The sequence below is a fragment of the Bos taurus genome, chromosome 2 (assembly GCF_002263795.3).
Source record: "Bos taurus isolate L1 Dominette 01449 registration number 42190680 breed Hereford chromosome 2, ARS-UCD2.0, whole genome shotgun sequence".
NCBI classification, from domain to species: Eukaryota; Metazoa; Chordata; class Mammalia; order Artiodactyla; family Bovidae; genus Bos; species Bos taurus.
This window is the reverse complement of record NC_037329.1, coordinates 135463886-135488443: the sequence shown is the minus strand read 5'-3', so window position 1 is coordinate 135488443 and position 24558 is coordinate 135463886. Positions and strand designations below refer to the sequence as shown.

General features: G+C 54.4%; 1 protein-coding gene across 5 annotated transcripts in view; it reads right to left on the bottom strand.

Moving 5' to 3' along the window:
• PADI2 (peptidyl arginine deiminase 2) overlaps positions 1–15068 on the bottom strand; it is a 56626-nt gene extending 41558 nt beyond the window's left edge. For 4 of the 5 annotated variants that reach the window (NM_001430719.1, NM_001430720.1, NM_001430721.1 and 1 more), the window contains exon 1: positions 14839–15068. In NM_001430719.1, coding sequence (NP_001417648.1) covers positions 14839–14930 — 92 coding nt within the window. In that variant the 5' untranslated portion in view covers positions 14931–15068. The remainder of the gene's footprint in view (positions 1–14838) is intronic. The other variant, XM_010802616.4, reaches the window with a different exon arrangement.
• Positions 15069–24558: the final 9490 nt, after the last annotated feature.

Here is a 24558-nt window from a genome sequence, read left to right as displayed (position 1 = left end):
GGTTTTTCCAGTGGCCATGTATGGATGTGAGAGCTGGACCATTAAGAAAGCTGAGTGCTGAAGGATTGATGCTTTTGAACTGTGGCATTGGAGAAGACTCTTGAGAGTCCCTTGGGCAGCAAGGAGATCAAACCAGTCAATCCTAAAGGAAATCAACCCTGAATATTCATTGGAGGGACTGATGCTGAAGCTGAAATTCTAGTACTTTGGCCACCTGATATGAAGAGCTAATTGGAAAAGACCCTGATGCTGGGAAAGATTGAGGGCAGGAGGAGAAGGGGACGAAAGAGGATGAGATGGGTAGATAGTGGGACTGACTCAGTGGAATTTGAGCAAATTCTGGGAGGTAGCAAAGAACAGAGAAGCCCGCCATGCTTTAGTCCAGGAGATCGCAAGGACTCAGTTACACAACTTAGCAACTGAACACGAGGCCTGAAGTGGGGCCTGAGAAGCTGCATTTCTATCATGTTTCTGGGAACTGTTGGTCCTGCTGCTCCACGGACCACAGCTCGAGAGCCACTGGTCTAGACGTGCAGCACTGCACTCTGGTGCTTAGAGTCCTGGGACAGGTGGCCAAGGCCGTGAGTGGGAGTCTGCCGAGACCACCAGGCAAACAGACCACCAGGCGGGGCCTCGTTGATCCAGGCCACAGACGGTGAGAGTTACTGGTGAAGACTACTGCGTTCCCGGGCACTGTCAGGAGAGAGCAGCAAGGGCTGGGCAGCCCCATGCCCAGGGCTGGAAAAGGAGATTGTGAAAAAAGGTTTCAGAATCACTCTGTTTCTTGTCTGTCTTCTTCCAAACCACTCAGCCCATCATGGGGACACTTGGCTGTGGTGTGCTGTGGCACAGAGTCTGGGCAGAAGGCAGAAACCCTGGCTTGGGGGGATATGTGCCAAAAATCTGGGTTCAACCCCTTTTGCCACTGACATGCTGAGGGGGACTTGAGTGTGTCTCTTGCACCTTCTGAGTGTCCACTTGTCAACCCATAAGATGAAGAATGACCACCCATCCCTCCTATCCTACAGGCCTTGTCTTTTCCTCCCTGGGGCGGGGTACGTCTCCTGTTGCCACGGGATGCCAATCTGTCTCCTCTGGATTGTAAGGCCCTGAGGGCAAGGTCTGTTCTCCTCCAGAGCCTAGCACAGGGCTGAGCACATCACACCCACTCAGCAGAGGGGGTGGAGCTGAGCAGGACAGACTTCCCTGGTCACTCAGATGGTAAAGAATCCAACTGCAATGCAGGAGACCTGGGTTTGATCCCTGGGTCAGGAAGATCCCCTGGCGAAGGAAATGGCAACCCACTCCAGTATCCTTGCCTGGAAAATTCCATGGAGAGAGGAACCTGGTGGGCTACAGTATATGGGGTCACAAAGAGTTGGACATGACTGAGTGACTAACATTTTCACATGTTCTGAGCAGGACAGAAGTGAACCTTTTAGACATGCCAGGCTGGAAATCCCAAAAGGAGATGTGGGTACCCATGAGATACTTTTAGGTGGCACACGGATGCATAATTTAAAAGAAGATAGGTATTCATTAAACGTGTTATCTTTTATGGAAATCGATAAAGGCTTGGCATTTATGGTAATGATATAAGATCTCCACTTAAAGTTATAAGAAAAATAAGAGATGGTTTAAAGAAAATTTTAAGTCAATGATACTAGAGTTAGAATATGCTTTTGGTAAAAATCATGGGAGTCTGGGTAGCTGTGCGCTCAGGTCTAGGAGATATCACTCTAGTGCAAGCCCTGGGTTTGACCATAAAGCTGCTGGGTGGCCTTGGCCGAAGCACTTGTCCTCTCTGTTTCAAGAGTAAAGGGAAAGGATGGGACCAGGACAAGGCTGGCTGGAGTCTGGGGAGCGCAGAGGGGCAGGTCTGGACAAAGGGGTGGCGAAGAGGTGCTGATCAGGCGGGGATCCCTCTGCTAGACACCCACCCCCTTTAACCAGAGCCACTGCTATTTCATCTTGTTTTATATGTTGGGTTTCTGCATACAACTCTATTCAAAAATTGCTTTGTAAACTCACAGGGCAGGATGATCTTTTAGGGCCCGACTCTGACAATGGTCGCTCTGAGTGATGCTCCCCACCTCCTTCATCCCTCGGAGCCAGTGAGAAACTAGAGGAGGCCCCAGAGGCTTGGGGGTTAACACCTCACCTACACTGGAGCTCTAGAGCCCCACAGCCTCCCGTCCCAGCCCTGCTCTGAACTGAGCAAACAGCTATTCATGGAGTGGCCCTGGCAGAAGCAACAAAGGCACCCATTGTTCCCTGTGGAGCCTGCTGGCTGCCTCCCTCCCCAGGAAGAACCTCTTAGAATCCCCTGCAGAAACCCAAGAGCCAGGGGCTGTGGGCATCTCGCTTCTCCCTGGAGGCTGCAGGGAGGGGCTCAGGGGGACAGTTATGGAGGGGACAGAGCTGGGATCACGGTGGCCATGACCTCCGGCTTACGGGAAAGAGGCTAAAGATACATGGACAGAAGGACAGGCGGGGGCCACATCTGCACCGCCCATCATATCCCAGCACCCAGGACACGGCCACACTCAATGTATGTATTTCAGGAATAAATGAATGAATGGACCCACCCTTCTTGGTTTTCCAAACTGTATTATCAGAGTGATTGAAAAAAAGGGAAAGAAATCAGGTTACTTGCCTGCTGGAAAATACTCAGTGGCTCTTCAGTGACCACCAAACAGTAAAATTCAGACTCTGGGGCCTGATACTCACCCAGTGGTACTCAGCCACCGCATCCCAAACTGACTGCCCGCCTCACCGCCTGCAACGCCCCACCGTCCCGACTCCCGGCGCTGTCTCATCTTGCCACGCGCGTTGCATGTGCTGGCCCTTCCACCTGTAACCCTTTCCCCCGGCTTCTCTGCCTGGCAACTCATCCTTCCCGGATGACTCAACTCAACTGATTTGGCTCCATCCATGTTTATTCTCCCTGGTGGCAGCTCATCTTCTTGGAGGCAGAGAGTGTATTTTCTTTCACTTTCAGCACCTAGCTTAGCACAGGCATGCGGTCAGTCAATGTTCGCCCCAGGAAGGGCTGGAAGAGGGGACTTGCATATGTGGCCATTCATGTGACAGAATTTATTGAGGACTTTTTATGTGTCAGGCGTGTGCTAGGCACCCCACTCCAGTGCTCTTGCCTGGAAAATCCCATGGATGGAGGAGCCTGGTGGGCTGCAGTCCATGGGGTCGCGAAGAGTCGGACATGACTGAAGCAACTTAGCAGCAGCAGCAGGTCCTGGGATAGAGCAAAATAGAAAATATGCTCCTGGGGCCATAGAGCAAATACTCTAGTGGAAGAGAAAAAGGCTCTTGATGGATTGCACAGTTTTGATGACAGCTGTGAAAACTGCTCTAAAGGAAAAGTATGGGGTTCCACGAGGTCCTGGTCTGGAGGTCGAGAAAGGATTCCTGGAAGACGTGGCATTTGAGTTGAAGTTTTAATTTTACACTCTAAATTATAGCTTGGAGTTTGTTAGATCAGTGGTTCTTAAATTTGAATTGCACTGGCCACACCTGCAAAGCCTGTTAAAATGCAGATTGTCAGGCTACCCCAGGGTTTCTGACTCAGCAGATTGAGGAACATGCATTTCTTCCCCGCAACTTTATTGGAGAACTGACAAATAGAATTGCATGGATCATCGAAAAAGCAAGAGAGTTCCAGAAAAACATCTATTTCTGCTGTATTGACTATGCCAAAGCCTTTGACTGTGAGGATCACAATAAACTGTGGAAAATTCTGAAAGAGATGGGAATACCAGACCATATGACCTGCCTCTTGAGAAACCTGGATGCAGATCAGAAAGCAACAGTTAGAACTGGACATGGAACAACAGACTGGTTCCAAATAGGAAAAGGAGTATGTCAAGGCTGTATATTGTCACCCTGCTTATTTAACTTTTATGCAGAGTACATCATGAGAAACGCTGGGCTGGAAGAAGCACAAGCTGGAATCAAGATTGCCAGGAGAAATATCAAAAACCTCAGATATGCAGATGATACCACCCTTATGGCAGCAAGTGAAGAGGAACTCAAAAGCCTCTTGATGAAAGTGAAAGTGAAGAGTGAAAAAGTTGGCTTAAAGCTCAAGATTCAGAAAACGAAGACCATGGCATCTGGTCCCATCACTTCATGGGAAATAGATGGGGAAACAGTGGAAACAGTGTCAGACTTTATTTTTCTGGGCTCCAAAATCACTGCAGATGGTGACTGCAGCCATGAAATTAAAAGACGCTTACTCCTTGGAAGGAAAGTTATGACCAACCTAGATAGCATATTGAAAAGCAGAGACATTACTTTGCCAACAAAGGTCCATCTAGTCAAGGCTATGGTTTTTCCAGTAGTCATGTATGGATGTGAGAGTTGGACTGTGAAGAAAGCTGAGCACCGAAGAATTGATGCTTTTGAACTGTGGTGTTGGAGAAGACTCTTGAGAGTCCCTTGGACTGCAAGGAGATCCAACCAGTCCATTTTGAAGGAGATCAACCCTGGGATTTCTTTGGAAGGACTGATGCTAAAGCTGAAACTCTAGTACTTTGGCCACCTCATGCGAAGAGTTGACTCATTGGAAAAGACTGATGCCGGGAGGGATTGGGTGCAGGAGGAGAAGGGGACGACAGAGGATGAGATGGCTGGATGGCATCACTGACTCGATGGACGTGAGTCTGAGTGAACTCCGGGAATTGGTGATGGACAGGGAGGCCTGGCGTGCTGCGATTCATGGGGTCGCAAAGAGTCCGACACGACTGAGCGACTGAACTGAACTGAACTGAAAGAGTATAAATGGAAGATGTGATACACATACTGTGAGAGACAACCGCATTGCTAACAAACTCCCAGGTGAAGCTGTTGGTCCAGGGACCAGTGTGGGAACCGCTGAATTTGCCCAAAGCGATGAGAGGAAGAGGAGCAGAGATTTCCAGGCAGCAAGGACAGCGTGGGTGCTGGCCTGAGGTGGACGTCAGCCCAGCATGTTCGAGAAACTGGAAGAAGGTTAACGTGGCTGGAGTCTGTGAGCACGACAGAGGGAGAGCAGCGGGGAGAGGACCCAGGCGATGGTGAGGAGCCGGCCGCTCCCCTGCAGGCCCCGAGGCCGCTGCGCAGGGACAGACAGCTCCTCCAGGGCGCAGGGTGGGAGGCAGAGTCAGGAGAGCGTTGGGGCCGGGGACCAGTGGGAAGGTGGCCGCAGCTGTCCAAGGGAGCTCTGGCGGTGGCATGGGGCGGGGTGTTGGCCGGGGAAATGGAGGGACACGGCCAGTCAGCAGGCATCAAACAAAGGAACTGTGAGCAAGACTGGAAAGCAGTGTCAGATGAAGAAGAGGCGTGTTTACTGTGCCTGGCCCAAGGGGATTCTTGGGGCTGCAACCTAACATCTGCTCAGCCCCACAGATGCCGTGTGACCTCGAGGGAGCCATCAGCCTCTGTGGTCCTCCCGTAGTCAATGGGGAGGGCCAGCTTGGCCTCGCAGGGCTGGGACGCTCCCTCTGCCCCAGACTTGAGGGCAGGACGTGCCTGCAGCTTGCTGGCATCTGGCCCTCCTAGCTTGTCCACCTGCCCTGGGCCTCGTTAACACCAGCAGGGCTTACTCCACTGTGAACCCAGCTCCTGGCAGCCTGGGTGTGACATCCTGTCCCCAGGTCTTTGCAGGAATCTGAGGGGGTTTGTGGGTGCCAGCCTGGCGTGCAGCCCCATGGCGAGCACCCTCCCGGAGCCTTCTGAGGGGGAGGCAGCTGGAGCCCTGGAGTGGGCAGCTGGTCTGGACTGGGATCCGTGAAGGCAGACCGTGACTCTTGTTTTTAGCCAGCCCTCTTCTGTGCCTGGTGGGCTCAGCAGCGTCTCTCACTAGGCACTGGGGCCTCCAGTTGCCCAGGGGCCCTCTCCTTAGGGAAGAAACAATCTAATCCATGGTCACTCCCTCCCCAGACACCTGCAACCACTCCCTGCAGATCCAAGGTTAATGCCTGATCCCAGCGTTCAAAGCCCAGGTTTAAACGAGCCCACTCTCTAGTCTTACACTCCAGGCTACAGAAACTACGCCCTTTCTGCCCCCCAGTGTCCCTACTTTCCTGCCAGGCACCTTGCTCCTGCATGCCTGTCCGGGTCACACTGTGAACCCCCGTCCATCCTCCAGCTGGGTTGCCACCCCCTCCAGGAAGTCCTCCCCGATCCTATCAGCCAGGACCCACCTCTCCCTCCCTGTGCTGGTGCTTCAAACAATACTTAACACGTCTTCAACGTTTCTCTCCCGTGAACATTCTAAGCGTTTTGAGGCCACAGTTCATTGTTATCTGTCTTAATAATATAATAAACCCAACGGGCTTCCTGGGTGGCAGTAGCGGTAAAGAACCTGCCTGCCAACGCAGGAGACGCAGGAGATACAGGTTCAATCCCTGGGTGGGAGATCCCCCGGGGGAAGATACAGCAAGCACTCCGGTGTTCTTGACTGGAGGAGAATCCCATGGACAGAGGAGCCTGGTGGGCTACAGTCCATGGGGTCACAGAGAGTCGATTCAGCATGCACAAAACCCAATACTAATTCACGAAAACTACGACTGACTGCGTGCTGGACACTGTTTTAAGTCCTAAGCCCACGTAATCTCAGTCTATCCTTCTGACAACCCCACGAGACCCGTGTTAATGTCATCCCGTTTTATAGATGAGCACACTGAGGCCCACCGAGGGCAAGCATTTGCTCTGAGTCTCAGGGACAGAGACAGGCAGGATGTGGGGAAACTGAAGCTCTCTGAGCTCCAGGCCTGGCTGCTCCTGTCCTGGGAGAGATCCAGGGGTTCCAGTCCTCCCTAAAAATCATCTGGGTAGGGGCACCTGGTGAAGGAGGGGGAGTGCCAGGCCTGGGTCAGGAAAGGATCAAACGAGAAGCCCCCACTTATTTTGCAGGTGGGCATCAGTCCAGAGAGTGGACACCAAAAGCTGGCATCCTACCCTGGGTCTTAGGATAAGTGACCAAGGCAAGCTGTCAGTGTCCTGGGCATGGGGCCGGGCACTGCTGGGCAGGACAAAGCTGCCACCAAAAACTGGCCTCCCCCGAAGCTGAACCACGTGCCTGTCCAGCTGGGGATGGGCACTGGGGTGAGTCCTTGCCACTGTGCTCCCACCCGACTCAGGCCCTGTGGCTAGGGACAGAAGATCCGGGGGACCCCAGCCGTGCAGGGAGCGATGGGCTCGACCACAGGGAGCTGCCACTCCCTGGGGACTAGCCTGGAACCAGAGCCTTTCCTTGTTTGTAAGAGTTGAGGGCCCTGGGTGTTGTTCTAATTTATGGGGCCACCTGGCCTGGCCTGAATTCCACCTCTGTCATTCTCTCAGGGGCAACGCTGCCCTGGCCAAGCTCGGCCACATGCCCTTGGCCTTCCGCCGTTCCGTCCAGCGGTGCCCATCCCTGAGGCTGGTGGTGGAGCCTGGTGACAATCCAGTCTATGTGCGCCCCTGGCCACATCCATCCATCCATCCAGCCAACCAAGGAGCCATCAATGACCTGAGGGCAGGAGGCTCACAGGAACGAGGGAGGCATCGAGCAGGGGGAAGACGCGCCTACAACACCCGTCCCAGAAGATGGCCTGGCAGGGCGGCCACAGGCGTGGGCTCCGCGCCGCCGCCATCATGCAGCTTCGCCACCGTGGACAAGCTCCCCCAGTGCGTTTCCCCGTAACAGCACCTGCTCACGACGCTGCTGCGGGTTTTGTTGCTGCTGTTCAGTCACTAAGTCATTCCGACTCTCTGCGACCCCAGGGACTGTCGCCCGCCAGGCTCCTCTGTCCATGGGACTCCCTGGGCAAGAATACTGGAGTGGGTTGCCATTTCCTTCTCCAGGGGAATCTTCCCGACCCAGGGATCCAACCTGTGTCTCCTACATTGGCAGGTGGATTCTTTACCATTGAGCTACCTGGGAAGCCCGCTGTGAGGTTTAAACACAAATAAATTGTCAAATCCCTGGAGTAAGAAATGGCACCCCACTCTGGTATTTTTTCCTGGGCAGAGGAGCCTGCCAGGCTACTGTCCATGAGACTGCAAAGAGGCAGACACGACTGAGCAACTGAACTCAAATTATGAAATGCATATGTCATGAATGTACAAAGTGCCCATAAGGCTGCCTGGTACAGAATAAGTTAGCTAGCAATATTAAGTAAATAATAAGATCTACAAAGAAAAGCAGCAGTCCTGAGGTGGGGAGCGCCTGGGGCTTGGGGTCAGCACCGCGAAATGCGGGCTGGGTGGGGAGGAGTTCAGAAAGTTGGGAGGAGGTGACAGGAGTTGAGTCTTGCCAGGCTTGCAGAGGTCTGGGGGCCACGTGCCAGGCAAAGGGAACAGCACCTGCAGAGGCCCGGAAGCAGGGAGGAGGAGCTGCAGTCAGGGGCCAAGAGCAGCGTCCACAGAACCGGCGAGGCTGGAGTGGAGGCAGGTGGGTCAGCAGGAGGGGGGGGCCTGACACCCGGTGGGGGGGCGCTCAGGCACCGCAGGCCCTAGCCCTTCGATCGGGTCCTAAGGACACTTTGTAAAAACTCACACCAACAAAGAGTCAGAGAGAGGGCGATCTGAGTTGAGTTGAGGGAGTGACGTGGGGTTGCATTTAGCTTTGGCAGGTTCTCCTCCAAGGCTGGGGGCTTCCCAGGTGGCTCAGCCTGCAGGAGACACAGGTTCTGTCTCTGGGAAGACCCCCTGGAGGAGGGCATGGCAACCCACTCCAGTATTCCTGCCTGAGAATCCCACGGACAGAGGGGCCTGGCGGGCTGCAGTCCATGGGGTCACAGAGAGTTGGACCCGCCTTAGCGACTGAGCACACAGGTGCCCCCAAGGCAGGATGTGCAACTGCCCTGAACCCTGTTTGCCCAGCATTTTACTGCACTGACGTCTGGGACTCCTTCCCTACTACCCCCTCTCCTGTCTTCGGTCGGAAGGTGGCGGGCCAGGCCCTGCTGGGAGAAATGGCTGGCCAGCCTCTGCCTTGGGGAATCTCAGAGGAAGGAACCCAGGCTCACTCTACTTCCAACCTCCTGGGCTCATCATGAGGTCAAATGCAGCCAAGAGAAAGCCCTACAGAAGCAAGAGGCGACCGATGACATCACCTCTGCCCGGAAGCTCCTGCAGACCTCAGGAAACGGGTATGGAGAGAGCTCACCACCCAGTCAAGCACTGTTCCCCTCCTGGTCAGATGCATGAACCCAGGGCTTGTGGGTCAGGGGACGAGTCAGGCAGAGTGCAGCCGCCTTGTCACCTTATTCCAAGGCTGTGCGTTCTCCAGGCTCCCAGGGGACCTGGCGGAGGTGAGCAGCAGGATGAAATTGACATGGGGGTGCCACTCACGCAGCGCTTTCTCTCCAACAACAAGTCAGAATCAGATGTGGACGCAGGTCGGCCCACCAAAGCAGCAGCTGCGGGCTGAAGGGACTGCTGGGGGAGACCGCGCAGAGGAGGCCGGTGCGCAGACGAGGCCCGCGCCAGACCTCAGATAAGCGCGCTGCGTGGGGGGGCAGGGAGGGGAGAGGAAACAGCAAGTGTCTTTAACAAGGATCCCGAAGTAAATCTCTACAAAAACATTTCCTACTTCCTTCTTTCTGTGCATCTGTTTTTAGCGTGCTGCAGGCCAGCCCTCAGAATGTCGCTGGGTCAGGTCATCATCCCCAAAGGACCGGTGTTGCTGGGAGAGGGTGGGTGGCCCTCAGGGCCAGCCGAGGAAGGGGCGGGCGAGGCCCTGCATTGTGTCTGGAGGTGAAGGAGGTCTGTGCGCATCTCAGGAGAGGGGACCCAGAGCCCTTGGGAAAGCAGGTGGGTGTTGCGGTCTGTTCACTCATCTTTGTGATTTAGGACCGAGGGGTCAAGACACCACTCCCTCACTGACAGGGCCCAAGGCCCACCACCTTGTCCCTCAGTGCCTCCTTGGAGACTGGAGACCCTGGGGCATCACGCAGGGGTTGAGTCAGGACTTGTGTCTGGGTGGGGAGGGAAGCGGAAGGTCAGTTGGGGGTGGGTGAAGTCTCCGGGAGCAGTGTCTCATGGCCCTGGTTGGGGCTGGGAGGGACACAGGTTAGAGGGGCTTCCCCAGTGACTCAGTGATAAAGAATCTGCCTGCAGTGCAGGAGACCCAAGAGATGCGAGTTTGATCCTTGGGTTCAGAAAATCCCCTGGAGAAGGGAATGGCTACCCACTCCAGTATTCTTGCCTGGAGAATTCCATGGACAGAGAAGCCCGGCGGGCTACAGTCCATGGGGTCACAAAGAGTCGTACACAATTTAAGTGGCTGAGGACACAGAGGTTAGAGAGGAGATTAAGGGCATGAGTTCTGAGCCAGACAGGACTAGACCTGAGTCCTATGTGACATCAGGCAAATGGCTTCACCTCCCTGAGCCTCACTTCCCTCATCTACGAAATGAGATGATCCAAGCACAATCTCCAAGGTCTGTGGGGAGGAAAAGAGGAGATAATGCACGTGGTATGTTGTTGTTCAGTCACTAAGTCATGACTCTTTGCGACCCCAGGGACTGCAGCACACCAGACTCCTCTGTCCTCCACTATCTCCCACAGTTTGCTCAAATTCATGTCCCTTGAGTTGGTGATGCTGTCTAACCTCTTATCCTCTGCCATGTTGACAGATGTTCTTATCATTACAGCTATCAGGAGTGACAACAGCTCAGTCTCCTTGGTATCGGGAGGGGCTTCCTTCCGCTGACCAACGGTTCTTAGCTGGAGGCGACTTGGCCTACCAGGGGCGGCTGGGTTATCTGGAGTCGTTTCTAGGTGTCACAGGTGGGGGTTGCTACTGGCATCCATGGGCTTCCCACTGTAGGAGAAGCACTGCCTGCCACTGTAGGAGGCATAGGAGACACAAGTTTGATCCCTGGTTGAGAAGATCCCCTGCAGGAAGGCACAGCAACCCACTCCAGTATTCTGGCCTGGAGAATCCAATGGACAGAGGAGCCTGGCGGGCTACAGTCCATGGGGTCACAGAGGGTCGGACACGACTGAGTGACTAAGCACGCAACTAAGCACACACTGGCATCTGGGGGGTGAGAAGCCAGGGAGGCTGCTAAACATGGCACAGTGCCCAGGACACCCCTGGTGGCAACGAGCCATCCTGGCCCAAACGCAGCGGTGCCGAGGCTGAGGCGCGTCGCCCAGACCTGTGCTGCGCAGGACACACAGTGGTCACGGCCAGCGGCGCCCATCGAGTGCCTCAAATGCGGTTAGTCCGCACCGAGGCGTGCTGCACAGTACGAAACACACGCTGAGTTTCCAATACTTAGTATGAAAAAGAGGATGTCGAACTAGCTCTGAACAATTTTTATACTGATTATATATTGAAATGCTAATATTTGGGATATATTAGGTTAAAATATCAGCAGTACATGAACCGTGAATTTCCAGATGTTCAAGCTGGTTTTAGAAAAGACAGAGGAACCAAAAATCAAATTGCCAACATCCACTGGATCATCGAAAAAGTAAGAGAGTTCCAGAAAAACATCTATTTCTGCTGCATTGACTATGCCAAAGCCTTTGACTGTGAGGATCACAATAAACTGTGGAAAATTCTGAAAGAGATGGGATACCAGACCACCTGACCTGCCTCTTGAGAAACCTATATGCAGGTCAGGAGGCAACAGTTAGAACTGGACATGGAACAACAGACTGGTTCCAAATAGGAAAAGGAGTACGTCCAAGGCTGTATATTGTCACCCTGCTTATTTAACTTATATGCAGAGTACATCATGAGAAACGCTGGGCTGGAAGAAGCACAAGCTGGAATCAAGATTGCCGGGATAAATATCAATAACCTCAGATATGCAGATGACACCACCCTTATGGCAGAAAGTGAAGAAGAACTAAAAATCCTCTTGATGAAAATGAAAGAGGAGAGTGAAAAAGTTGGCTTAAAGCTCAAGATTCAGAAAACGAAGATCATGGCATCTGGTCCCATCACTTCATGGCAAATAGATGGGGAAACAGTGGAAACAGTGTCAGACTTTATCTTTTTGGGCTCCAAAATCACTGCAGATGGTGACTGCATCCATGAAATTAAAAGACGCTTACTCCTTGGAAGGAAAGTTATGACCAACCTAGATAGCATATTCAAAAGCAGAGACATTACTTTGCCAACAAAGGTTCGTCTAGTCAAGGCTATGGTTTTTCCAGTAGTCATGTATGGATGTGAGAGTTGGACTGTGAAGAAAGCTGAGCACCGAAGAATTGATGCTTTTGAACTGTGGTGTTGGAGAAGACTCTTGAGAGTCCCTTGGACTGCAAGGAGATCCAACCAGTCCATCCTAAAGGAGACCAGATTTCTTTGGAAGGACTGATGCTAAAGCTGAAACTCCAGTACTTTGGCCACCTTATGGGAAGAGTTGACTCACTGGAAAAGACCCTGATGCTGGGAGGGATTGGGGGCAGGAGGAGAAGGGGATGACAGAGGATGAGATGGCTGGATGGCATCACTGACTCGATGGACATGAGTTTGAGTGAACTCCGGGAGTTGGTGATGGACAGGGAGGCCTGGAGTGCTGTAATTCATGGGGTCGCAAAGAGTCGGACACGACTGAGAGACTGAACTGAACTGAACTGAATTGAACTGAGGTTAAAGTATAAGCTATTCATAGCTCAGTTAGTAAAGAATCTGCCTGTAACGCAGGAGACCCAGGTTCCATTCCTGGTTTGGGAAGATCCCACGGAGAAGGAAATGGCAACGCACTCCAGTATTAATGCCTGGAGAATCCCATGGACAGAGGAGCCTGGCAGGCTATCGTCCATGGGGTCGCAAGGGTCGGACACGACTTAGCGACTAGGGCTTCCCAGCTGCGCTAGTGGTGCAGAACCCGCCTGCCAGTGCAGGAGATGTGAGACACATGGGTTTCAGCCCTGGGTCGGGAAGATCCCCTGGAGGAGGGCATGGCAACCCGCTCAAGTATTCTTGGCTGGAGAATCCCATGGACCGAGAAGCCTGGTGGGCTACAAGTCCATATGGTCGCAAAGAGTCAGACACAATTGAAGCGACTTAACACACATGCATATATTATTATAATTAACTTTACCTGCTTATTTTAACCTTAAGGCTCTCTTTGTGGCTTGCATTCTATTTCCACTGGACAACAGGGGTCTAGAGTGTACTGCTTCTCTGCGGGGGGTGTGAGAGGGTCTTGGGCCAAATGCAGGTAGGAGGTGAGGGTCGCAGGGGCTGTGACTGGCTTCTTGAGAAAGCACAGAGGGGATGGTCACACCTCTGCGCCCTGCTAGAGGGGGATGAGCACCTCCTTCCCCGCTCTCTGCCCCCCTCTGACAGAGGGTGGGCCTGAGCCTGACCCCTTCTTGACTCCCCACCCCCAACGGAGGCATCGTGCCAGCCTCTCAGGCTGCACTAAAAGTGCCCCGGTGGACAAACAGGCGGGTATGGTGACAGCTGAGGCTTAGAGGCCTGAGTGTCCTGGCTCCTGGCCCACTCGCTGGCAGTGCCCAGTTAGGACAGGGGTGGGGAAGGGAGGGGAGCGCCCCCAGGGCCACTGAGGCCTGGACCACACTGCACTTCTGAGTTGTGACCCTGAGGTTCACACACGGAGACTGGAGGCAGGGGCCACGGCTGGACAGGGCCCCCAGGTCTGCAGGGTGACCGGCTCTTTGCCCTCGGGGTCGGCCAGTGCCTGCTGAGGAGGAAGGGGGCAGGGGACTGGCCTGGCAGGGCCACTGGAGGTGACAGAGGGAATGCGCTGGGAGGGTGTGGGGGAAGACACAGGGATGGGGTGTCAGAGAGGCTGGGAGAGGCAGGGTGCCCGATGACAGAATGACTTGGGAGCAGTAAGCCACTCAAAGCACAGAGTGGATCGGGGGACTTGCCCACAGGCATCAGCATGGGGTCCCCACCCCAAGTCCTCCCTGCTCCCTCCTCTCAGCACCGAGCCCCTCCCATGCCAGCAATGCGGAACACTTCAAGGACCTGGAGCAGAGGGCTGCAGGGTCCCACCTGGGACTCTCCACCACTTCCTTCGCACCAGTCTGGGACTTGGCCGCTTCCTGGCGGGGGCGGGAGCAGTAGGGTGCTTAATTCCATTCCCCCATCCCACGGCCTGCGGTCCCAGGAATCCTGCACCCCACCAGACTTTGAGGACGGGAGAACAGGGCCAGTGGGAACAGGGTCCTGAATGAGGAGAGCTCTTCTGACAAAAACCCGCACGTCCACACCCTCCCTCTGGTGGAACAAGGCCCCTCCCTGACCCCAGGGTGAAGTCAGGGGAAGGCATTTGGGGACAGGGTGCTCCTGGCCAGTGCTTGGGGACAGACAATCACCCGGAGCCCCCACAGGGCGAAATTGGAGCCTAGGCCACCCCTTGGCCAGGTTCCCCCTGGCCATGCCCCAGGCGGATCCAGGAGGAAGTTCAGCTGGTTCGGGAGTCGGGGGAGGGTCTGGGCTGCGGTGGGAGGTGAGCCAGAGAGTCTGGGGGCTTCAGGGCGCTGCTGAGGGCAGAGCGGGGAGGCGAAAGAGAAGAGGCTGGGGAAGCCGAGGGGTGCCCAGGTCGTCCCTGGAGAAGGGCTGGAGAGGGTCGGGGGCGGGAAGTCTGGGGAGAAGCGGCGGGGGTTCTTGGTAAGGGGTAGTGGGGGTTCCCATGCTGTGTCTGCATATCTGGGGGGGTCTCTGTATATGGGGGAGTCTGACACAAGTTTTGGGTGCTGGTTCTCAGGATTTCTGGGCGCGGGGGCCTCGGACGAGGGGCGACTCGGGCTGGAGGCAGCCTGTTCGTGTCCCCGAGTCCGGCGAGGGTCTCGGGTTTTCTGGGCCCAGATTTCGGGCCCAGCCAGCAGGCGGAGGGGCGCGGTGGCCCGGCTCACCTGTAGACGTCGGTCCAGAGCTGCGTGCCCAGCACGTACACCGCCTCGACGCGGCTGCCGTACTGCAGCCGCACCGTCCGCTCGCGCAGCATCGTCGCGCAGCGCCCGGCCCCGCGCGCGTCCTCGCCCGGCCGCTCGGCGTAGCACCTGCCGCAGGTGAGCCCCTCGCAACAGTCCGCCCGCGGCCCGCGCCCCGCCTTTATCGGGCCGCCGGTGGGCGGGGCAGCCCGTGGCCTCCTCGCGCAATGGGCCGCGGGCCCGTCCGTCAAGCGTGGCCACGCCCCACCCCCAGCTTGGTCAGGGTGACGTCAGCAGTTGAGTTGCTCATTCTTTCTTTCAACAGACTTTCCACTGGCCCCCAGCTGCCGGCGCCAGGACGCAGAGCCAGCTGCCCCTCTGGGCGACTCCAGCCCCGCGGGCAGATAATGCAAACGCCACAGGGGCGGGGACAGAGCGAGTGGATGCGCTGACCCAGCCAGGGCTGGGGAGTGAGCCTTCTTGGAGGAAGGGTTTGCATTTCTCGAATAACGAGCGATGTTGAGCATCTTTTCTTGTGTTTCTTAGCCATCTGTGTGTCTTCTTTGGAGAAACGTCTGTTTAGGTCTTCTGCCCGAACCAGGGCAAGTTTGCTGTGCGGAGCAGGGCCCCAGAGCCAGTGCTCCGTGACGACCTGGAGGAGAGGGTGGGGAGGGACGCGGGAGGAGGACTCAGGGTGGAGGGGACACACGCGCACCTATGGCCGATTCATACTCAAGTGTGGCAAAAGCCATCACAGGATTTAAAGTAATTATCCTCCAATTAAAATAAATAACTTTAAAAAAAAAAAGGGGGGGTTTGCAGACTGAAGGGAAGGGCAGAGAGGGAGCTTCCTGACCAAATGGGGAAGCCAGATACAGCCTGACTGCCCCCATTAACCCCCCAACAATCAGGTCAATATTACAGATGGGAAGTGGGGAGGGGGGTGGCAGTGAGGCTGGAATGTCAAGCCAAGGCATTGATTGATGGGTGGGCAATGAGAGCCCTGGCACGGGTCCTCAGTGAGGAGTGGCTGGGGGCAGAATTGAAGGAGGCCCTTCTGGCTGTCCTGGATGGAGTGCCAGGAGGTGTCCTGGGCAGGGTCGACAAAGACCCCTGCTGGGCTGTTGAGAGCTCTGGAGAGAGAGGATTATCTGACCAGTGTTTGTGGACTGAAATATTGATGTTCCCGTGCAGGGACAGTGAGGGATCGATCACTGGGGCCCTGGGCAAGAGAGGCTGCCCCTGCAGAGGTCAGCCTGTGACTTGTGGGCCCACTGGAGGTGCACGATGGCATTGGGCGGGATCCCCATCCCAGACCCTTCCAGCTCTGAAGCCAAGCCAAATAATTCACAAAGGACTGAGTGGCCCTTGGTAGAAGGGGCCGGAAGTGGGGTGTTTCTGAGAGGGCAGAGGTTGTAAGAAGGACGTGCAGGCTGGAGAGGATGCTTACACGGGAAGTGGGTAAGTCTGCTGGGGGAGGGGAGCCATGGGACAGGGTGCGTCTGAGTAAGAGGGTTCAGGCTCACAACTGCTCAGAGCGGAGACACACCCAGATGCCTGACCCCAGCGGCCTCCTTGAGAGGCCCACGTTAGGAGACGGCCAAGAGCCCAGCTGCTCCCGGGTAGCTGAGATCTAGGAGGCACACAGCTGGGGAAGGGGGAAGGCCTGAGTCGGGCTGGGGGCATGCATCTGCCCCCAAGGTGCACACACCTGGGAAAACCTGGTAACTTCTGACAGGCTCCCGCAGTTGCTGAGTGCACCGTCCGGTCAGAAGGCAGGGTGGCCCCCTGCCAAAATGGTACAGTATTCGTGCAGCTCAGAACTAACCCCGAGGCCCCCAGGGTGGACTCTTGTCTGGGCGTCCTTTACCAAAATTAGTTTCGAGCCCCTACTATGTGGCAGATACGGGACATATGCCAGGGTACCCACCTTCCTGGGGGTCATAGAATCCAGCACCCTCACGTCACCCGCTGGGGCCCAGAATGGGGGGACAGTACCGCACCCCCACCGAGGCTGGGCGGGTCATCACAGGTGCAGGGGAGAGAGAAAACCAGGCGAAGGTGGCGACTGCCAGGAGACAAGGAGGGGCAGCGGGCCCCGAGCACGCGCCCTCCGTGTGCTGGGCGCTGCTCCAGCGGCATTTTCATGCACTAGAATGAGATCATTATACCCTCCCAATCACCCCGCCACTTTACAGGTGAAGAAACTGAGCCACAGAAGCGGTCGAGAATTTGCCCTTGGTCGGTCTCGTAGCGCCTAAGAGCACAGAGCCAGGAAAGGAACTGTGCAGGTGTGTGTGTGGGTGAGGTGGGGGTGGGGCAAAGCGGGTGAGAGCAGGGAGGGATGCTGGCCCCTGCCTGGCGGACGAGGAAGCCCAAGCTCTAATCCCAGTCGTGCCTCTGTGGGACCTGGGACCTCATTTTCCTCATTTACCTGATCTGTGAACAAAGTGATCTCTCAGCCTAGATACAAAGATGACTTGATATGTGACAATGTATGGAAAACATTAGCACAGTCTCTGGTACAAGACGAGCACTCAAGAAATCAAATTCCCTCTTCTGGAAAAAAAAAAAAAATCCCACCCAGGCCTGGCACACCCACCTACAGGGCTCCCATCCCTGGCTTGGGGCCTGTGATGCTGGGTCAGAGCGCGTGGTTGGTGGGACAGGAGCCTCCGGGTGCCCAAGGGTTTAAAATAGCTGAAGTGGTCACAGCTGTTGGTGGATTCAGGGCCGGAGGTCTCACCCATCACGGCTGCTCCCCTGGGGCCAGGAAGAGCCACGGGGCACCTCATTGTGCCTTTTGGGGAAGGCCAGCAAAGGACAGGCTTAGCTGGGGCCAGTTCTGGCTCCGACCTGCACCCCACACCCCCGACTCACTCTGGCTCCTGCCACGCAAGTGGCCGGAGAATCTGGGCTGGGAGAAGCCCATCTGAGCTGCTCCCTGCTGGGACCCTATACTGGGGGGCGATCTGTGCCAGGCCTTGAGGGGAGCTGGGAGATGACCCAGATATCTCACAAGCCCGCCTTGTTCTCAAGTTCATTTAGGGCATCACACGGGCAAGAATTTAAAAAGAAACACATAAGTAATATGTATTTCTTATTATATGCTACGGTCAAATATTATCTTGACTGTGCCTTGCCACTTTGAGGATCTTACTTTCCCAACAAGGGGTCGAACTGGTGACCCCTGCACAGGAAGCTCGCAGTCCTAACCGCTGGACTGCCAGGGAATTCCCCTACCTGATCATTTTGGAAAAAGTTTTATAAAAGGTCCCCCACGACCCCAGGAGAGGGATGACCACTGTGAACATTGTGGGGGGTGATCTCACCGGGCCCACGCAGAGGCAGTGAGATGCTGCTGTAGCGATCATGCTTACTGAGCCCTTGGGCTGTGCCAGGAACTTCTCTAGGGCTTGACACCTCTTAGCTCATTTAATCCTCGAACAGCCCTATGAGCTGGGAGCTAATAATATCCCTAGTTTGCACAGAGGCAGCAATCGGCCTGGAGGTGAGAGCATGCCTGGCTTTTGGACTTGGCAAACCTGGGGTCAAGTCCAGTTCAGCGCCTCAGGAGCTAGGGGGCCTCCCTGGGCCTCGGTTTCTTCCTCTGTACAGGAGATACTAGCAGCACCCAGCCCACAGGGTTGTAAGGAATAACCAGCAGACACCGAGCAAAATGCTTAGCACATCAGGACCACAGACTCAAGTTCTAGTAGATGGTAATTCTTTTCTACGCTTGTATACAGTTAAGTTTTTATAAAAACTGTCTTCGAACTGTACGTGTTATTTAATGACACACTTTAAGAACCTCTGCAGTGCGTCCCAAGCAGGCATTCATTCTGCTGCAGCAAACACAGAAGTGTGACTTTTCTCAAACAAAAATGAGACTTTTCGGATTTTGTTTAGTCGTTAAGTTGTCTGACTCTTTTTAAGTTCCATGGACTGTTGTCTGCCCAGCTCCCTCGGTCGATGGGATTTCCCAGGCAAGAATATTGGAGTGGGTTGCCATTTCCTTCATCACAGAATTTTCCAGACCCAGGGATCTAATGCATTGCATCAAGCCCGCATGTCCTGCATTGCAGGCGGATTTCTTACCACTGAGCCCCCTGGGAAGCCCTTCTTTTCTAATAAACAAAGAAAACAAGGACATAATGAACAGGCCAGGCAAACAACGTAAGCAGGCCTGAGAGAGTTAAGCAGTCTTGGTTCTTCTTTGGGCTTCTCTGGTGGCTCACCGGGTTCGATGCCTGCTTAGGAAGATCCCCTGAAGAAAATGGCACCTCACTCCGGTATTTCTGCCTGGGGAATCTCATGAACAGAGAAGCCTGGCGGGCTACAGTCCATGGGGTCACAGAGAGTTGGACACGACTTAGTGGCTAAACAACAGCAACTGAAACGACGGCGACAACAGCTAACAAACGACTGTAGCCGGACTCGCCTTCACGAGCCACCGACGCCCCGACCCGCTGAACTACACTCTGCGCCTGGCGTTCTCCACCCCGAAGCCTCTCACAGAGCTCTTCATTTTAGCTTCCGAGATCAGACGAGATCGGGCGCCTTCAGGCTGATATGGCCGGAGACGCGTTCTTCATTTTAGAAAGAAGGCCAACCCCAGTTACGGAGTTACCTGATGCCAGCTGTGGCTGGTTTGAAGTTCTGCAAAAGGAAAAAAAAAAGCAGTACCTTCATGAGGATGTGAAGGCTCCCCTATTCCCCAGGGAGGAGGGCACGTTTCTTGAGGCGCTAGCAAGCCGGTGTCCCCTTTGCCTGGCAAAGAATGAAACCACTCTTCCTTTTTTATTTTCCCTCCAATCTGTCTCCTTATTTCTTTTCAGCGTCGGTGAACAGGGAACCAAGATTTTGGCATCAATCCCTGTTCACAATGTCTAGGACTTCATAGTTTGCAAACCAAAGCAGGGTTCTAATAAGCTAAAGAGACTCAGAGAAGATAAGGATGGGTGCAGGGTGTCCCAGCCAGACTGCAGATGGAGCGACCCAGGGTAGGGAGCAGCAGGCATGATTCAGTGAAGCCCTGTATGCCAGGCTGTCCCGGGTACCAGGTGGTCCGAGAGCTGGTACAGCAGCCACCGTACAGCTGTGGCCTCAAGGGAGGGGAGGGCAGGGGTGGGGGGCCCGGTGATCATCTTCAGGCCCCCCTGAAGCCACCCAAGCAGATGGCTGTGTCTAAAGTCCTTAAATACGGAAGCTCTGGCGGGGCCACTGAGCAGGGCCCCGGGGGTCCAGAGGAGGGGATGCAGGCACCATGCAGACCAAGGGCGTGGAGCTGGGTGGTCCCGGAGGGGTGGGCTGACTATGGGGAGGGGAAGACGGGAAAGGTGTTGGTGACAGAGGGAAACGCACACACGGAAGGGCGCGGTGAGTTCCATCTGGCCAGGCTGAGGGTGGGGAGAGGCTGGCCTGCCATGGCCATGTCACACCAGGGCTGATCTTATGTCACGTAAAGGACTTTTGACTTTATCTCAAGGTCACAGGAAAGCTGGGGAAGGACCTTGAAACGTGGCAATGACCTGATACGTGCTTTAGGAAAATCACTGTGGCTGCCGTGTGAGCTGAAGTCCACAGGTTCTGATGGGAGGCCAGCCAGAGCAGTGAGGTGATGGGCCTGGGCCGTCACAGGAGAGCCGAGGAAGGACCCTGAAACACGGCGATGACGTGGTGGATGCTTTAGAAAGGCCACTCTGCCTGCCACGCAGGGCTGAATTCAACAGGAGTTCTGACAGGAGGCCAGAGTGGTGAGGTGATGGGCCCTGGGTCGTTGTCCCCAGGGCAGCTTCTCTGGGCCCAGGGACCTCCTCCACCCTCAGCTCTGCCCTCAAGAGCAGCTCCCCACATCCTGGGTCTCTCTTTGGGCCCTCATAGCCCTTTCCCCAGCCAAGCCCACCCTCTCATCCCACCTGTGAGGGGTCTCTGGCCAGCCAGTGAAGGACGGGCACTGGGATGAGGGAGTCATTCTCCTTCTGTCCCAGCCCTTGCTCTTGCTGGATATTTCATTTAGGGGAAGAGCAGGGCTCGGGCTTCCCTGGTGGATCAGATGGTCAAGAATCTGCCTGCAATGCAGGAAATCCAGGTTCGATCCCTGAGTTAGGAAGCTCCCCTGGAGAAGGGAATGGCTACCCACTCCACTATTCTTGCCTGGAAAGTTCCATGGACAGAGGAGCCTGGCGGGCTACAGTCCGTGCAGTCACAAAGAGTCAGACAGGACTGAGCAACTAACACAGTTACAGGGCTGGGGTGTTGCACTATTAATGCCAGCGGCTGGAGCAAGGCTGTTCTTCAGCCGCTAATACCATCGGTATTCAGAACGAGGGACGTGTGTCCTGCTCTATACTCATCCTTCAAAGCCTTCCGGGGCTGCTGTCACCTACAGACGTCTATTTTAAGGGATTGCTTCATGCCATGGTCGGGGCTGGCCATTCTGAAGTTTGTCGAGTAGGCAGGCTGGCTGGCAATTCGGGGAGAGTTGATGCTGCACTCTTGAGTCTGAAATCTGCAGGCTGGAAATTCAGGCAGGGTTTCTATGATGTTTTCTTCTTTTTTAATTAATTTATTTACTTGGCTGCGTTGGGTCTGAGTTGCTGTGGTGTGCAGGTGCTTTCATCCACGAGCACAGGCTTCTCTCTAGCTGTGGCCTGGGCTCAGTAGTGTGGAGTGAGGGCTTAGAAGCCCCGTGGCATGTGAGCCCTACCAGGGCTCTGACCGTGTGCCCGGCATTGGGAGGTGGACTCTGAATCATGGAACCTCCAGGAAGTCCCCTCCTCCCCGCCTTTAAAGATATTTGTTTGGCTTCACTGGGTCTTGGTTGCAGTACGCGGGATCTTCAGTTGTCGTATGTGGGATCCAGTTCCCAGACCAGGGGTCGTACCTGGGCCCCTGCATTGGGAGTACGGAGTCTTAGCCACTGGACCACCAGGGAAGTCCCTGTGTGATGTATTCTTGAGGCAGAATTTCTTCTTTTTCCGGAAACCTCAGTCTTTGCTCATAAGGCCTTCAACTGATTGGATGAAGCCCATCCACAGTATGAGGTGGTGGTGGTGGGGAGGGCAACCTGCCTTACACAGAATCTACGGATTTAAATGTTCAGATCAGATCAGTCGCTCAGTCATGTCCGACTTTTTGCGACCCCACGAATCGCAGCATGCCAGGCCTCCCTGTCCATCACCTACTCCCGGAGTTCCCTGAGACTCATGTCCATCGAATCAGTGATGCCATCCAGCCATCTCATCCTCTGTCGTCCCCTTCTCCTCCTGCACCCAATCCCTCCCAGCATCAGAGTCTTTTCCAATGAGTCAACTCTTCGCATGAGGTGGCCAAAGTACTGGAGTTTCAGCTGTAGCATCATTCCTTCCAAAGAAATCCCAGGGCTGATCTCCTTCAGAATGGACTGGTTGGATCTCCTTGCAGTCCAAGGGACTCTCAAGAGTCTTCTCCAACACCACAGTTCAAAAGCATCAATTCTTCGGTGCTCAGCTTTCTTCACAGTCCAACTCTCACATCCATACATGACCACAGGAAAAACCATAGCCTTGACTAGACGAACCTTTGTTGGCAAAGTAATGTCTCTGCTTTTGAATATGCTATGTAGGTTGGTCATAACTTTCCATCCAAGGAGTAAGCGTCTTTTAATTTCATGGCTGCAATCACCATCTGCGGTGATTTTGGAGCCCAGAAAAATAAAGTCTGACACTGTTTCCACTGTTTCCCCATCTATTTGCCATGAAGTGATGGGACCAGATGCCATGATCTTCGTTTTCTGAATCTTGAGCTTTAAGCCAACTTTTTCACTCTCCACTTTCACCTTCATCAAGAGGCTTTTTAGTTCCTCTTCACTTTCTGCCATAAGGGTGGTATCATCTGCATATCTGAGGTTATTGATATTTTTCCCAGCAATCTTGATTCCAGCTTGTGCTTCTTCCAGCCCAGCATTTCTCATGATGTACTCTGTATATAAGTTAAATAAACAGGGTGACAATATACAGCCTTGATGTACTCCTTTTCCTATTTGGAACCAGTCTGTTGTTCCATGTCCAGTTCTAACTGTTGCTTCCTGACCTGCACAGCAACACCTAGTCTGTGTCTGACTAGACAACTGGGGAGCCAAAGCCAAGCCACATTGACATGTAAAATTAACCATCATTAACCATGCCAGAGGGCTTCCCAGATGGCACTAGTGGTAAAGAACCTGCCTGCCAATGCAGGAGACATAAGAGACATGGGTTCAATCCCTGGGTCGGGGAGATCTCCTGGAGAAGGAAAGGGCAACCCACGGCAGGATTCTTGCCTGGAGAATCCCATGGACGGAGGAGCCTGGTGGGCTACAGTCCCTGAGGTTGCAAAGAGTCGGACACGACTGAAGTGACTGAGCACGCATGCCTGCAACCATGCCAAGAAGTGGCTAAGGCTCTGGTGCCGAGGTCAGCATCCCATTTATGGGTCATGTCCTTCTGGCCAGGCATTCTTGCTACAACCCCAGAGGCAGCCTCCTCCACATTTCAAAGGGTGAAATGACCTGCATGTGGTCCTGTTCCTAAGCGCTGAGATTCAAACCCAGCTCAGTGGGAGGAAGGAACCTGGCCTCTTACTCCTTCCACGCCTCTAAAGCAAAGCTACAAACGTAGGCCTGAAGAAGACGCAGATGGGTCGAATCTCTGAAGAGCTGCCAAGGGCCAGAGGAGGCTGACTGGTCTGTGCAGACCTGTGCTGTCCAGCATGGTAGGTAGCTGCTGACATCCAGGGCCACTGAGCACTTGAAATTTGGCTAGTCCAAATTGAGGTGCTCTGTGAATGTAACATACACAGGTTTCAAACAGTTTGTAAGAAAAAGAAAAGGTAATTAAAAACATATTGACTACATGTTGAAATGATTATAATTTGGATGTATTGGATTACATAAAATATTATTCAAATTAATTTCACCCATCAATTTTGAAATGTGGCTACTAGAAAATTTAAAAGTACACGAGGCATGAACTTGTGAGTTGCATTAGATTTCTACTGGGAAGTGCTGGTCCAGACGCTTCTAAACTGTTAGGCAGGAACTGTTGGTACCTTGTCTGTGATCATCGCTCCTGGGCTGAGCCCCGGTGCCTGGGCACAGTAGGTACATATTTGGTGAGGAGAGTGGAATTGCTCTGGAGTTCCCGAGGGCATCAGTGGAGTCTATGGTAAGAAGATGCAAACCAGAAAAGGTGGAGGGTGGAAGAGGTGGTGCCCACGAGGTGGCGCCAGATCCCCACTTTCGAAGCAGGAAGGAGGGAGGTGTTTTTGTTTTTTCTTCCTCACCTAGCCTGCAAGAAGCTGATCCCGCAAGGATGCCTCCTGCCTCGGCCCAGCCTCACTCAGCTCCTTTCTCTAGCTTTTGGGACCCTATCTCCCACAGGGGGCTGGGGTCAGGGTTCAGGGATTCGGTGTGACTCCTTAGAGGGGGGCCCTCTCTTCCACAGAGGGGCAAGTGAGGATGGAACCTACATCTGCCTGCGTCTCCTGCACTGCAGGCAAATCTTTACCCACTGAGCCACCTGGGAACCCAGAGAAGGGGGAGTGAGGCCGAAAGAGCGGCAGTGCCCTGCACAAGCCTACTGAGAGCACAGCAGGTCCCGTGAGCTTCGTCCTTTTCACAGGTCTTCTTGTCATAAGGCCTTGGTCCTGGGGCCTTGGTTGTTGAGTTGTTGATTCACTCTG